The 16,094-nt window shown below is 39.0% G+C and overlaps 1 protein-coding gene across 1 annotated transcript in view; it reads left to right on the top strand.

Moving 5' to 3' along the window:
- MOCOS (molybdenum cofactor sulfurase) overlaps positions 1 to 16,094 on the top strand; it is a gene marked incomplete at its 5' end in the record, with an annotated part of 77,377 nt that overhangs the window by 51,421 nt on the left and 9,862 nt on the right. The window contains 2 exons of the mRNA XM_009075303.1: positions 9,177 to 9,293; positions 12,198 to 12,641. Coding sequence (XP_009073551.1) covers positions 9,177 to 9,293; positions 12,198 to 12,641 — 561 coding nt within the window. The remainder of the gene's footprint in view (positions 1 to 9,176; positions 9,294 to 12,197; positions 12,642 to 16,094) is intronic.

Here is a 16,094-nt window from a genome sequence, read left to right as displayed (position 1 = left end):
TAGAGTGAAAGGAGGTCTAGACTTTGAACTTACTTTTTCCATTCATTTCTCAATTAAAAAGAAATCAAAAAATCAACACTTCTCAGCAGATAACTTCCAGTGTGTGTCCGTCCAGCATAAATCTCTAACACAGTTTGATAATCGCTCTTTTCATGACATGTGCCCACTGCCTCACCCACCTTCCTTGATCTCAACCTCCTCTGAATATGTGTAATGATCGACTCAATGACCCAGGTGTTTTCCTTTCCTGCTTTTCATTTCCAACATTCTGAAGTGAAGACCAGGGTATTCCACCAGAGTGTGTGGCCCCAAATAACTTACATCCAACCACACGGAATCTGGCTGTGACACCTTCTTTACCTGGGTAACCTCTTTCTGCTAGCAGTATATGCTAGGAGTATAAGAAGAGGGCAAAAACAGAATGAGAGTTGCCCAATAAACAAAAGAAATTTTGCTTTCTTTTTAACCGTGTTTATCCTTCTGCATCCAATAAATCCCATGTTAGTGAATTGTCTTGTAAGCAGCTTAGCGGCCAAGCCAAATTCATCCCTGTGGCTTGAGAAGATGTGGAGGGGGAAAAATAGATCTTAGGATTGCAGGGTCGTCTTTACTTGAGCCTTTCTGCAGCCTCTAGAGGCAGTTTGTTCTGGAATTTAACTATATTCACTACTACAAAATATTTCCTAGTAATTAACCTAAATTTCTCACAGTGCAGCTGAAGTCTATTATTACATGGACTGGGCAAAGAAAGAGTCACTGTGGGAAGAAAGCAGACATCCAAGGCAGAGGAAATTTGGACAAGCAGCCTGAAACAGTGTTGTGTGGGAGAGGTGTGACCAGGGAAGTGTTGAGCAATATATACAGGTAGAAGTTATTCAATCTGTTTGTATTTGGATAGGTCTGCAAACAAAAGTAACACAGGGCAAAGTGCTGTGAGGCAGGATAAAAGTAGTTGCTCAAGGTAAGTAACATGGTGATAGCCATTTCTGGAAGCACTTTAATACTGCAAGCACACTTTCTTTGCTTTAGTTTCACAATGTTCTCTTTCCTTTTCCTTTGCTATGTCATAATATGCTGTTTAGCTGGACCTAGATCCATAGCCAGGACGTGGCAATGGCCAGGTGAAAGGCCCTCCTACTGCAGTCTTTCAGTGTCACCTTGAAGGATTCAATGTCTGTCTTCCCCACTTATTCTAACCTCACAGGAGTGGAGAGAAAATATGTTAAATACTGGCAAATCTTCAGATATCAAGTGGCAGATACATTTGTGTATAGATGCAGCTGGTTCAATACATATTCATATCGCTGCTTATTGCTACACGATGAAAGGGACCGTGCAATACCTGAAGTGGGTAGATTCCTTGAAATAATTGCTGTTTGTGTCTTGGACAATACCCTTGGTTTCACTGGTAGAGTAGCTCCAGTGCATTGTACACCTGGTACATAGGGACAGAATTACAGCAACAACAACATGTAAATTACACGAATGGGGTCGAAAAACGTTGCATTTCACATGCAAAGGAATTTGCTACCAGGTCAATTGGATCAGACTACTGACCAGAGCCTGGTAGTACCTGTCAGTACTTTGGAAATTCATAGCATGTGAGTTTTTTCTCCCACAGGAGAAAGTGGGTTGGTGTTAAGCAATGAGGAGGGATACTTTCTACTTCATTTAATCTATGTGAAATAAATCTTCATAGAACATTATTAAGCAAGAGGTCTTGTTGTTCCTCAAATTTCATCCTTTTATGCTGTTTCCACATATTTTTTTTACTGCAGTGTAAAACAATCATTCAGTTTTTCAAATGGCAAGGGCAGCATTTTTTCATCTGGGCCACAGAAAATAGAAATCCAGCATTTGCTAATTCCAGCTAAGAATGTCTTTGCAGTGATGGTCATATGACTCTGAGCTAGTTACACTAATGCTTTTAGGAGCATAGCCACTCATTATATTAATTTTGATGACTCAGGGAAAGAAAAGTGTTCTCTAACTTGCTTAATGGGATTTTTGGCTGTCTTCCCAATAGCTACCTAAAAATTGCTGAGGTGATTACTCACTATTGATTTCAGCTATGGATTTAGCCATTGATTTCAGGAAGCCAGGAATGGCAGATGGACCAGCACAACAGAATGCAAACAGGATTATAAGGACAAAAAGATTGTTATGAAGATTCCTGTTGAACATCCACTGATTTCCTTGGTTCCAAATAGTTTCCGTTGTGCTGTGGATGTCTTGAGGCAGGGAGATAGCAGCAATTCAGCAAATCACACTGGCTTGTCAATAAATGGCATCTTATTGCTTCAAACTGGCAAGAAATTATTACAGTCTGGATCTTTGCTTTGGTTACGTGGCACTGGGCACTCAAAGACAGCCCTTACAACAAGGAGCTCACAATACAGCAGGCAATTTCATTCATCTAGGTAAGAGATCACTGACTGAAGATAAGGAGGTGCTCTACTTCAGACTCTCAATGTGATAAATGCAAACCTAGTTAGTAGGTAACAAAGCTCTCTTCTTGCTGAGGTGGTAGTGACAGAGTATAGGCCGAGTTGCTTTCTCATTGCAGGGGGACAAAGACACATGTTAGTTAGTATGCTTGAAATTGCCTACTATTAAACTGCTCATCAGAGCTGATCAAGATTAGAAAGCTTCATGAAAGCCTAGACTGAAGGTGTTGCCTGACACTGCTTTTCTGGAGTGTCCTTGCATGTTGCTAAGGAAACGAAAGGAGATAAAAGAAAGATGCTCATAGTTGTTCAGATGAAAGAACCTGAGATGAATGAGAGAGGCTAAATATTTTCTGTTTAGTAACAGGGCTAAACTGTGGCTCTAAACTATGGACCTCATCACGCAGGAGAAATGTGAAAAGAACCATGGACTGCACTTTTGACAGCTTCCAGTGGATTCCCTTTTCCTTGATCTTGGTTAAAGCAGATCAGCTGCCTTTGAATGCATGCAGTGTCTAGTTTCAGTCCACCATCTGAATCCTTTGAAGACAAAGAGAGCCTGGCCCCACCTTTTCAATTACCTTGCTTGCATCTTCCTGCCCCGCCCTGTCCCTCCCCTATACTCTATAAGACCCTGTATAGCTGTAATTAAAGTAATATTTTAACACAGGCCATCATGGAATTTTAATCCCACAACCTCACTGTGATCCATTATCCCCATTTTCAAGGGATGAATACAGACAGAAGAGGACTTAACAAATTTAAAAGAAAGAGGAAAAGGTGGAGAAGATTTTGATTGGGACATGAAGTAAACTTATGTTACTAGACTTTCAGTATTATGCACTGCACATTTTTATTCCTAGGCTTTGTTTCCACTTGTATTAGTCTCCTACATTCCCCTTTATCCCTCTTGATATGAATTATAGCTTAGTCTTCTGTGTGGTTTTCATCTGCCTTCCACATCTCTGACTCGCAGTAGTCTGGCTGAAAGCCTTTAGCCTACAAAATAGCTGGGGATGCTCAATGGGATGCAGAGATACAGATCTTTTCCTGTCTCACAAGGGGATGCTCTGTTGAAGTCAGAGTTAGCAGGCCACAGAGGGCTTGGGTTCCTTTACTTTGCTTTTCTTCCTGGAATCCATCCTTTCCCTCGTGTCACCTTAGCAAACCAGATTTTTGTTGTCAATATTTTTGACAATGTTTTTGAGTCGGGGAGTGGGAGAAGCAAAGAGAAAATGCCATTGATTCAAGAGACCTATGGCCATTGAGATACCAGATCAAAGAAAGGAAACCAAGGTTTTTAGTCTATTCACCAGCCTGTTCAGTTTCAAGTAGCTGGAGCTTGTGCTCATGAAGTTCACATATGTTCCAAATAAGTCCATGCCCTAATCCACTGCATGTACTGCAGGGAAGAAAAAAGCAGTTGCAAATATGTGAGGTCATCCATTAACAAGACTGTGTTTCTTTTCTTACTTATAGCTACTCCATCCGCAAAAAAGCTTCTAGCTTCTGGTTCTCAGAAATGTAAAATTGTTACTCCTTTAAGCATGGAGGACCTGCAGTATGTAACACCTTCTAAGTGAGAATTTCTGCAGAGTGGCAACCCACAAATTCTGAATTATTATGATGTTTCTGGCCTGCTTCACTCCCATGCAAACTTACCTACTATTTGACTGTCTTTCAAACTAGCAGAGAGAATTATGACATCAACTGTAAAGTTCCTGATAAGCCAGCATTTACACTATCAGCACATGGAGTTTGACAATTTCAGTAAATTTCAGTCTCTGTCTGATACTTCACTGCCTTCTACCAAAGGGATTTTGGTCAGTGAATGATGTCTGGATGTAGACTGAAGAAAGATATACATCCAGTCTTCATTTAATTTAAACCATTGTCAACAACTAGAGATGCAAAAAGGAGGAGAGGATCAGATTCATCAATACTGGGGGAACCTGCCCACATAGAAATTATTTCCATGAGATGGGAAAACATGACTGTTGCAGGAAACCATGCAGTTAAAACAGTTTAATGATACTGTAACTCAGCTAAAATGCTTTTTTTCCTCCTACTAAATGATTTGGAAACAAGTGCTGATTTTTTTTTCTTCTGACCTACTTCTTATTAAATTGTATTAAGCAAGATTAAGTATGCATTTGCATCAGCAACAGCATTTCACAGTCAAATTCTGGATGACAGAAAGAGCTAGCTTACTTTCTCTCCAATTCCATGCCATGAATCAGTGAATTAATTTACCAGTGGATGTGGAAAACAGCGTCATGAAGCCTGTTTTATAACCAGCCATCAGTGGTGTGCAGTGAAATTCTTGTAATGAGCAAATCCATCAGACAAACAAACTGCTCTGAAATTTGGACACTGTAGAAAGTAGAATGAGAAGTCCCAATCCCAGTTCCTGAAGGACAGTAACTGTCAGTATTGACTTATATGATTTTGGTTTTTTCAGGACACTTCATGATCTATTATAAAATGTTCCTTTATTCTTGTGAATAATTCTTGTGATACTCAGTAAAATAACTTACACAAATAAGAAGTACTTGCTTGAATTAGAGCTACAGAATTGTATCCTATGGGAATGACTTAAGCAGGGGTTCCTAAAGAATCATCACTCTTAGTGAAAATCTTAGACTTAGTTTATTAGGAATAATGCAAAATTATATGCTATTTGTAAATCTTTACTCTCATCTAGTATATATCTACCTACAGCAAGCATCATTTTCAAACTAATTTCAATGGAACCTGAAGCCAGAGAAAACCTTGCACTTTTCAGCTGACTGCCCTGGAGGCCCTGAAGTGAATGGATAGCAGAAGTCAGTCATTTAGCAAAGGCAGAGAAATCACTGGTGCAGCTGTGCAACAGGGAATAGAAAAGCAGAGCACAACAGAATCTCATTTCTTTTCAGAGCTGTCCAGTTGCTGTGTCAACTGAAATACCAGATATCCAAGAGGGGACTACTGTAGGGTAATGCATTAAAATGAGAAGGGGAGAAAGCTCTCCACTTCAATATTTTTATAGTAGAGAAAAAATTGTATTTATCAGATACAGCACTATGAAAAAAAACCTTAATGTGAGCATTTGATCAATCTGGCAACACTAAAGGAAAGCTCCCTGAGGAAGGCAGCTGTGCTTAAAATAGAAATTATCTGAGAATGAAAAACAAACTTGTTTTAAAAAATTGGTTTATGTGAACTTCATTCATGTATCTTTATTAAAATTGAAGTCCATGGCTTGAAAGTGTGAAAAGCACCTTTTGCCTGTCAAAAATCAAGATGATACGACATCAGAAGTGTTGGGGTGTAAAGCAACCTACCAGGACTGGCTGACAGTAACAAGCTTCAGAAAAAGTAATGAATGCCAAGGGGCTCTGGGGGTCGGAAGGGACTCTAAGATATCGTAATGGCTTAATTGCCGTGTCCTCACTGAAATCAGTACAAATGTTGCAAGATTCTGCCTGTGTTTTGCAGTTAAACTGTAGTCTTTAAGCTCTAAAAGACCAAGGCACAATAGTTCCAAGTATCAGACCTAGGGAATCGCCAAAACTGACATTGCGAGTACTTTAAGCTGTGTACTTACCATTAGTACCATTCATGCTTCTGTGCCTTCATTGATGAACTTATTCCTGGCTCCCAGAAGTCAGCTGCTGCTGTTACAGACAGAGCTGCAAGCAATGTTCTGTATTTCATAACCCTGAGCTCAATATCCATTATTGCTCCTTATGGCAATTTTAAAGATGTGCTTTATTTAAGTAAGCCTTTCTTCATTCAAATAACTGTAACAGATGTTTTATGTTCTGTTTGTTTTGCTATGTGGTAGCACTGCAGAGACAGATTAAATTAACTCCCCAAGTAGCACATTTCTAGGGTGAAACTAAACAAGAAGAAATCAAAGCATATGTCCAAGGGAAAGCCAAGCATTCATTCAAGGGACAGATATTTTTGCAGTGCTGCCTTTACTGGTTCTCTATCTGATGTCATTGTTTCCAATGAAAGCTGTACATCACATTCCCAAGACCTGTGCACATTATGACATCAGTGACAGTGAAGTTCAGTTAATACTAAAGCTATGCAAATCTCATCTTTGTTATCCTGAATCACATTTCCCATATTCCTCTAATGATCATATGACTTTATGTATCAATAATCCTCATCTACTCTACAGGTTAATAAATGTCACAATTGAAGTATTATTGTAGAAGGGTATTGGGTTGCATGGATAGAATGAAATTATTGTTCATTAAAGAGCAGGAATAATTTATTTGACAAAATTTAGAAGATTTTTAATAAATTCTTGTTTGCAATCCCTTGAAGTTGTGCCATGAAAATATCATGACACTGCATACACTTTGATAAGCAAGGCTGCCCCAGCAATGTTTCTTCAAAAAGTAGTAATAATAAAAAGAATATATATTTTAAAGCTTTTTGTATAGTGAGTAAATAAGACCAAACACGGTATGATTTCAGTGGTGCAGTATCTGTCATTTTTGCCTCGCTTGTCATCATTAACAGAACGATAGATCCACCCACGAGTCACTAGCACCATGACAAACCATGTTATGGCAGGATGACAAACTTCTCTCTTCTAAATGAAAAAAGACGTCAAGAAAATGTCACTGTTCCCAGATTGAAGTCTTCTGACAAAACAAAGCTAGTGACACCACAACAGTCTTTCTCAACAGATGCCTTTTACTATAACTTCAATTTGAGAAGCATGCTTTGAACACAGGATATTCTCCAAAGCATTAATCATGAGTAGGGATGATGGGACCGATTCTGTTCTCTGCTTTCCAAGTCTGCATATATAGAGTTACTTTGATTGTATATCTGTTGGAGAGCTGAACCATTTTGAACTGAAAGGGTGGTGCGGTACATATTTAAGTGTGAACTCAAGAACTTGTGTGCTATAGTGATGTAGTATACAGCACATTTTTGTGCAGAGGACCTTGTACCCCACACATGAAAAAAAAAAAGGTTAAAAATAAGAAGTCTGTTTGAACTGCTTTTAGCAGAGCTAAATACTACTTAGGCTGAATTATTTCAGCCCAGAGTTCTAACAGAAGGTATAGTTTTTCCAGCTGCTGAGATAGTGTACTTAAAGGTGCTTGGTATCTCACACAGTTAAATTCAGAGATGTCAGAAGATAGACTGACATCAAAAGTTTGATGATGTTGAGACAGAAGATGGACTGGATTATACCAGAAAGTATTTGCTATATATATTGGGCTGTTATCCTGTACAGAGGGAATTTATGTTTAAAATAATAAAAGCCAATAGAGATTAAGATGGCTAGAAAAGCTGGGTTGAATGTTTACATTGATGCATGAGACAGATAAAGCATGAGCTCACAGTTAGAGAAGTGGTTAGTATTAGATGGTTGAAACTTCCATTCCTGCATCTTTAGGCTGAGCTGTCACTCTGCACACAGCTGAAACTGAGCTTCTTGCAAGGAGGATTCTATCACTGGTACAGCTGGGTCCCCTCAGTCCGCAGCATCGTTATTCTCAGAGCTCTCAGCTCTCCATTCTCTAGAAAAAGAGCAAAAGCACAGAGGTGTTAATGCCCCTTGTGCAAGGTTATTCTGGAAGTCTGTGGTAGAGGTATGATGTGCCAGATTTCATGCATTTGACTGTCCTTCTTCGCAGTGCTGACCGGGAATGTTCATCATTTGTTGGAAATAACTGGTGGTAGCTCAGCTAAACTTACCAGCTGCTGTTGTTGCTTTTTGAAATCAATATGAAGCATTTCCAGGTCCCTGCAGTGAGCTTCCATGGTTTCTTAGCTGTGCTAAGAGGATCCCTGTGGTGTGCTTCTCTTATTTCTAAGCTGTGCTATGAAACCCTGACAATTCATATTTCTTCTCTGCAGTGCTGTCCTCCCAGCCCTTGCATATATGCGTCTCCTTCTGAGGCACATATGGGCATGTGTTTCTGTTCTCTTGCACATAATTTTCATTCCTTCACATTATTTGTTCATGCCAGTTTGTCATCAAGTACTGTATTTCTGCCCATTCACTTTTTAGTGGATGATAAAAAAATGGTGTAACACCAAACAGCACAGCATGAGTGAAAAATACACTAGGGACTCGGTAGACTGGGTGGTTGTATGTGCAAGACTCAAGGAAGCTTTCCAGTTCGCTCCTTGTCCTGTCAGATGTTACTGCTTACTGAGGGGCTGATCCTTCCAGCACTTGTGTGCCAAAATCCCACAGATATTGTCAGTTTCTGTGATGAGGACTTGCAGTTTCAGATCCTTGGAGAACAAGGTTTACTTTAGCTAACTGCAAAGTTGCCCCAGTCTTCTCTTCAGTCTCAGCAGAGGCAGTTGTAGGTGGTGGTTCTGTCAAGACACCAAGTGACACCTGGCTGCAGGCCTGCAATTAGCACTGCTGATGTGAATAAACCTATTCACAGGTTTAAAATTAAGCAGATGTACTGACATTTACAGGATCAGGACCTGAACCTCTTTGTGTGTGTGTGTGACGTGATGTGTAGTCTATGCGTAGTCTGTCAATGCTTCTATCACTGTTTTCTTGTAGCTGAAACATCAAGGTCTAAAATTCTAAATGTGAATTGTGTATGGGAGTGGTAAAAGCTACAATAAGTTCTTAATAATTTAAAGAGATAATTTACCTCCATCGATTTGTACCTTGTTGACCTAAACTTTAAAATGTCTGGTTTTCATTCTTCTCCTATATCTTCTGATGGGGGAATGGGGAAGGTGGACAAGATGGCCAGTCTCCACAACATACACGTCCGCACGGGTTGCTTCTGTAACACGGGAGCCTGCCAGATGCATTTGGATATAAGCAATGAGGACATCCAAAGGAACCTGCAGGTTAGTTTCCGAATGTGATTACATGATAAGATATATTGCCGTGGAAAATACTTAGATTCAGTGACCCAGGAGATATCTTCTGGCCAACATTTCTGAATTTCATAAAGGTAGGAGGTTTAAAGGGGAGCAAAAAATATCTCTCTGCATCAAAAAAAAAGTAGTTGAAAGCTAAAGTAAGTGTATCATGCAAGCGTGGTCAGCAGGACCAGGGAGGTGATTCTGCCCCTGTACTTGGTACTGGTGAGGCCACACCTTGAGTACTGTGTGCAGTTCTGGGCCCCTCAGTTCAGGAACTATATTGAAGTGCTGGAGCAGGTCCAGAGAAGAGCAACAAGGCTGGTGAAGGGACTCGAGCCCAAGTGCTGTGGTTTTGAGTCTCTGTGACTTTAAGACTGAAGGTAAATTTGATTTGCTTTCTCTGACCTTTCAACTCACTTACCTTGTTAAAGAACTTAATTAACTGGAATTCAATTGATTGAAATGAGATGTTGAAACAAAATCATTTGATGGACCTAAAGCAGTATGTGTTGCTTGCTTTTATTTCATTGGAAAATAGGAAATTGTGCCTTCTTGTTCTGATTTGGAATGACATGGAACCCAGACTTCCTGCAGAATAGAAGTCCCTGGACAATTCATTTCATGTTGTTCTTTAAGTATCCTTAATTGTACTTAATAACGTTCAAGTATTATAGACCATTTGCTGTTGGGTGTTACAGTTTAAAATACATATGCAAATTGAATGAGAAACAATAAATGGGAATACACAGTGAATCTCAGAGAGCAAAGTAAATTTAGATGATATCTACATAGATTACTGGTGTGTTAGATTGTTATAACATGAATGTAAAATTGCTTTAAAGATTATTAATATTTTCCATAAACTGTCATTAGAAGATGTATAGCAGGAAGCATTACAGTGAACTGGGGGAAGCTTCATGTCTGCATATTTGACAGAGTTTGAAATTACAGTAAATTAATTCAGAACAATCAAAAATTTAATTAATGGTGTTCTTCAAAAGGTAAAAAAAAGTCTAATGGTTGTACTGATATTATAGCTCCCTTATAACTTCACAGACATTTAGACAGCTTTTGCAAACACATTTACATGCAGGACTGATAGCACAAGTTCTTAAAGGGTGGAGCTCCTTAATACCTTCCTTGGCAAAATGGTGCTTTGATTTGCCATAGAAGCCTTCTCCACTGAGAATCTAAAAAAGGCTATACCCTTCTGCTGAAGTGCAAAATGCCAAATGACTCTTTTAAGTTTGTATGATTTAAATGGGGATAGGCCAAAGTCAGATTTATAAAGAGACACTTAATCTGCCAAAAGCTGTGTGGTGAGGTGGTACAGTCATGCAGTCATTATTTTGGGACATTCCATTCCCAACAGGTCTTTGAGAAGGATCAGGATGAGTTACTAACAATATTACTGTGTAGAGGAAGGCATCTTTTATCACATTATTTGCACACATACTTTAGTTTCATCTTTTCCCAGAGTGCTGACTGTATTCTTCTTTCCCTGATCCAGATTTCCATGTATATAATGCCTGTGGGGGAGGACTTTATGCCCTCAAGGGTCCCTGGAGAACTGTGGTTAGTTTTCTTAGGATGTTACATAGGAGCTCATCTACTTATTTGCACAGCAGGAGCCTCTCCTCAGTCAATCAAGCAATACTTGGCAGAAGGGTTGGAGATGGGTATATTAACAGAGACAACCTAACTTTGCAAATGTTGCTTCTGCTCTGTTGTCAAGAATAAAAACTACATCACACTGCATTAAAATATTTACTACGGTATTGCATGCTTTGTCATAGATGTAGGTTTTTTATTTCTCCTTGAATAAGTGGCATGTGTTCATTGTACTGTGACATTTCTGGCTTAAAAATACCCTCATGTAAATAAACTATTCACACTTTCATTTTTAATGTAACAGAAATGCGTAAATAAATTAAATTCTGAGGAAAATAACCCAACAGCTGCTGCACTTAGAGGAATAAGATGCTGAGTTAGGACTAAATCTTATGTCTATTGGTGAGCTAATGCTAGATGAATGAGAAAAGGGGGACTCTAGCTTACCTCACTGATGATAAGTGGTAGCACTCACTGGCCCACTTACTGAATGAGAGACTTCTGCTCTTAAGGGAGAATTTTCCATCGAGTGTTGTATGAAAAATGTATCTAATTGAGTGGTATCTACATGGAGGTCACAAGTGGAAACTTGTGTTCTTCAAAGGGGGAAGTGATAGGGGAAAGGCTAGTTCCCTCCATTCTGCAAGTAATGTCTTGGCTGGATCAGCAAGACAGATTCACTGCATATCCCAATGACAAGGGAAGTAACTTTGGATGTTTGAGCTCTAGATTCAAGTCTTTGCTTTGCTAATATCCCAGATCAGTTCTCTGCTGTTTGGACTATTTGACACAAGCCATGAATAAGCCACCAATGGTATAAAATGGAACTGTTCTGATAGTGAATATCAAGGAAACTTCCCCAGAAAAATTGACCATCTCATGGTTTATTCACTTATCTAAGCATAATATCCAAGTTGAAATCCCAGTGAACTATGCAGGTGAGACTGGAATGTACCAGAAGGTCGCCCTAGCTAACAGGCAGTCTTGAGAGATGCAACCTTTTTGTGATTCTTAATAGGTTTTGAGGAGCATTTCTTCCCTGAAACTAGACTAGGACAAGCGATTTAACATTATCTTCTTAGATTGAGTAAATCATAAGGTAGTTGGGAGGGGTTTTTTTCTTTGTTTTCTCTTTGTATTCATGAATTAACCTTGTATATTTTAACAACAGATGTTCAGGTTATAATTAAGAGACTAAATAATAACTAGGTAAAATTAGAGGGAAATAAGGCAGTGTCATAACAGCTCTCTCATTTTCTTCCTGTTTCAAACTAGGCTGGCCATGTCTGTGGAGATGACATAGACCTAGTTGATGGACATCCTACTGGTTCTGTGAGAATATCCTTTGGCTACATGTCTTCTTTTGAAGATGCACAGACCTTTTTGAATTTCATCATAGGCACCAGGCTCTCAAAATCGGACACTGAGGTTCCTTTCCAGTCTGTTACAAAGCTGACGACAGATTCTGTTCCAGATGACCATCCTTCCTTTAACAATGCAGATAAATTGTCTCCAATACTGCAAATCTCAGACAGAGAACTCAGGAATAATCTATCTGTGACAAAGACAACTGGCAGCCGGCAGCCACGGGAGGCTGAGCCAGAAAGCATAAGGGCAGCTGTTTCTGAGACTGCAGTGCCAACATGTAGAAAAGGTGGAAAGCCCACCACTGTCACCAAGCTTTACCTCTACCCAATCAAGTCCTGCTCTGCATTTGAGGTATGCACATTGAATCAGTCTGAAGTATTTATTCCTTTTAACCTTGTGTTTTTCCTTACCCCTCTTGGACACTTGTGCACAAAATGCTAGGAAGCAGTGTGTGAGTACCCATGTTTCCTTTTTTCCAATTTCTACAATCAAGTCCTGCATGTTAAGGTACTTTGAAGGATTTCAATTAGGCTGAAGTTACAGGGTGCAAATGTGCCTTCTGCTCTCCTCTCCACCGCCACAGACAAATCTGCACGTAATATGCTGTCTTGAAGAAAATAGTTGGATTTGCAAAACTTGGCTGAAATATAATCAAGTAATTAGTATGCTTTTACAGAATGACATGTGATGGACTTGTAGGCATTGATGGGTAGGCAGCAATTGAGACATAACTTGATTAACATGTTATAATTGAGAGGCGGCTGATTTACATTACAAAGAAATGTTATCATTAAAAATACATTTCCAACAGAAATATGACATTTAAGTGTTGCTGCACTATTTGAAAGTTCACTGTTTGAAGATTTTAATTGCTTTTTATACCAAGTTAATAGTATCGTCACCTTAGCTGTGACTTTATTTTTTTTTAAATAATGCATGATGAAACAGGTGTATAGCCCACACATGACCTAGACTGTGACTCTGCTTGGTACCATACTGGCAAGTGATTTAATGAATGTCAATAACGGTATAGCTTTCCCTATGAAAACTTACTGGTGTAGGTCACTGTCTCACATCTGAGTGAAAATTGGGGTCAAATCCAGTGACAAGTCACCTGCATTTCAAATAGGGCTTCTCATGATTTTTTCTAACTTTTTTTTTTCTAAATGAAAAAGAGGTTGGGAAATTAAACGCTGTTAAATGATCAGCAAAACATCTGTATTTTTTAATTCAGTTTGGCTTATAATGTCTTTTATTTAGAGGCACAATTTGGAGCAATAAATGAGACCTGAACAAACAATTTCCACCCCTTATTAACCTCCCACTAGATCAAACTGTTTAGAAAATCAAATTAATTGCCCATTTCATGTAAAAATTTTTTAATGTTTGTTTAAGTGTTGCAGTTTTTATAGCTGTATTACAGAAGCCCACTATAGAAGCTGCTGAAATATGTTGCAACAGTATTCAGGCCCCCTTGGGGTTAAATTCTATTTTTAACGTGCAGGCTGGTGTTGTGAGATGCATACCACAACATTCACTGCTAGGAAGGCTTTGAAGTGATTGTGCCCAGGAGCAGGTAAGACATACCTCAGCATGAAAGAAAGCTTATGTTTCCCCACGACCTGAGCCAGGTTTCTTCTCTTCAAGCTCTGTGAGGAGAAATGACTCTAGGTGATAAATTCACACAAACCTGGTACTCCCCGGCAGACAGAGCTGCAATTTTGTATGGAGAGGGAAAAATCCCCATGTCTCATGGATGCTTCTTGTGCCAGGCATGAGTTAATGGGCCCAGAGTGAAAACAAGATTCATCTTACCTTAGCTTAGCCCTCTAAAGTTAGATATTGTTCTGCAAGCACTAAGAGATGGATACCTGCTAATTCATTTTATCATAAAATAGGCAAGTAGGGAAATAGTGAATTGTTTCTCGATATTTCTGCCTCTTTTCATTGACTACAAGAGGAATCCAAGGCAACTTGGATTATATAGCTAAGGCTAGCTGATCTGAATAATTTAAAAATAGATATTGAAACTGCAACTACATTATGAGGTTTAATTTTGCATGCCTAGAGTCATTTTTGAAGTCTGTTTTGACTTTTAATAAAAAAATATCACCCACATTAGAACCCAGTAAGCTAAGCACAATCAGAGTTCACTAAAAATAGCATTTAGATCTTCTCAAAGAGCATTTTTGTGTGTTTCCACTTGGTTTGTAGAAGCTACACAAGTGCATGTGAAAGTTGACCTAATAGATATGCTGACAAAGGGCTTTCACTGCATAAGGAGAGCAGGCCAGGAGATGAAGCCAAAAGAGTATTTTTTTTCATAATTTTTCTATATTGAAGTAAATCCCCAAATAAAATGTGTTTGCTTTTGTGATCTTCTTCCTGTCCACCAGCATTCTTAATTTTTTTCTTCCCAACAGTCTAACTGGCAGTTCTAGACCTGTGAAACATCCGTCAATCTCATTGTCTGCCTATAGAAGTAAAAATGCCTACTTACAGACCACCACTTATAAAATGTGCTTTAAAACTCAGTTAATCCCTTTCTAAGTCTGGCAGTGTCTTGGTCTCTTCCTAATGGGTCAGAGTAGAATAGAAAGCTATGGCTCCCAGATCCTACACCATCACTAACTGCAGAGTGGACAAATGCCCACAAGTCTATATATGTCGTTACTGCAACTTCAGACTGTATCACCTTGAAACAGAAAAATAATCCATGCTGCATGCTTTGGAGTTTGAAGCAAGACATGCTAAAGAATCCTTACCATAATTAAATGGAATCAAATCCTGAAAATCATTTTGCCTTCTAAAATGTTGATTATACCAGAGTCTCTAGGCTTTATCTTGAAAAGACTGAATCGTCTAGAAAATTATTCCTTTGCCATTCTCTTGGCAGTCTTTGTCATACAGACTTCGCACTTAACATTATAATATCTCATTACTTCAATAAACTCATAAACTTCTGAAGTAATAATCTTATAGCTTATAGTTTCCTTGGTCTTTGATTAGAATCCAAGAACTGAAAATCAGTTTCGTGTTTAAAATCTAAAATAGCTTTAGATGCTTTGTAGTTTTTGGAAATTTAGAACAGTATTTTCCCAATTAAAAATTTGATCTACAATTTCATCAGCTGTGGGGTAGCTCTAAGCTAGCTGATGTGAAAAGGTGAAAGTGGTTTAAATACTGGGCTGTAATAAATTTATTCGTCTTGTGATACTTTGATACTTGAGATCAGAATCTTGTAGATTTGCAGGTTCAAGTGCAGACCTCTGGCTGGTATAGGAGGTCAGACCTTTAGCATGTGTAGTAAATAGACATTATGGTAAATTCTTGATCACTTGCATTTTGCTAAAATAATATGTACAGTGGAAAATTCCAGCTCACCATGTGTACAGGACCCAGTCCATCTGCCAGCGAAATCTGCCCGCTGACTTGCTGGTTGCAGGATAGATGATTAGTGGCAGGAGGACAAACTCGAGGAGGATGTGAGTACAAACTCACAGCTGTTTGATCTCCTCTTTAGAGTCACATAATCTCCTCCTCTCCTAAACTCTGATTCCTCTGTTCTATTCTAAGTGGTTTAATATGAGAGGTACTTGACCTCCAGAGAAAATGAGAGTGCAAAGTGCTTTGGCATCTGGGAGGATGAAGCTTGGCATGAAGATCATCAGCTTACTGCAGGTCGGATAGTTCCTGCAGCATTTTATGAAGTGTTCCTGGCCATGGGACAGTCTCTGTTCAGTGTTGTTCCATGGGTTTTGGACACATGGCACAGGAAGCAGAGGGCAGAATATTCTAACTCAA

This window comes from Acanthisitta chloris, unplaced genomic scaffold (genome assembly GCF_000695815.1).
Source record: "Acanthisitta chloris isolate BGI_N310 unplaced genomic scaffold, ASM69581v1 scaffold10545, whole genome shotgun sequence".
Taxonomy (NCBI): domain Eukaryota; kingdom Metazoa; phylum Chordata; class Aves; order Passeriformes; family Acanthisittidae; genus Acanthisitta; species Acanthisitta chloris.
Note: the sequence above shows the minus strand (reverse complement) of the source record. Positions and strands in the feature narration are given on the sequence as shown.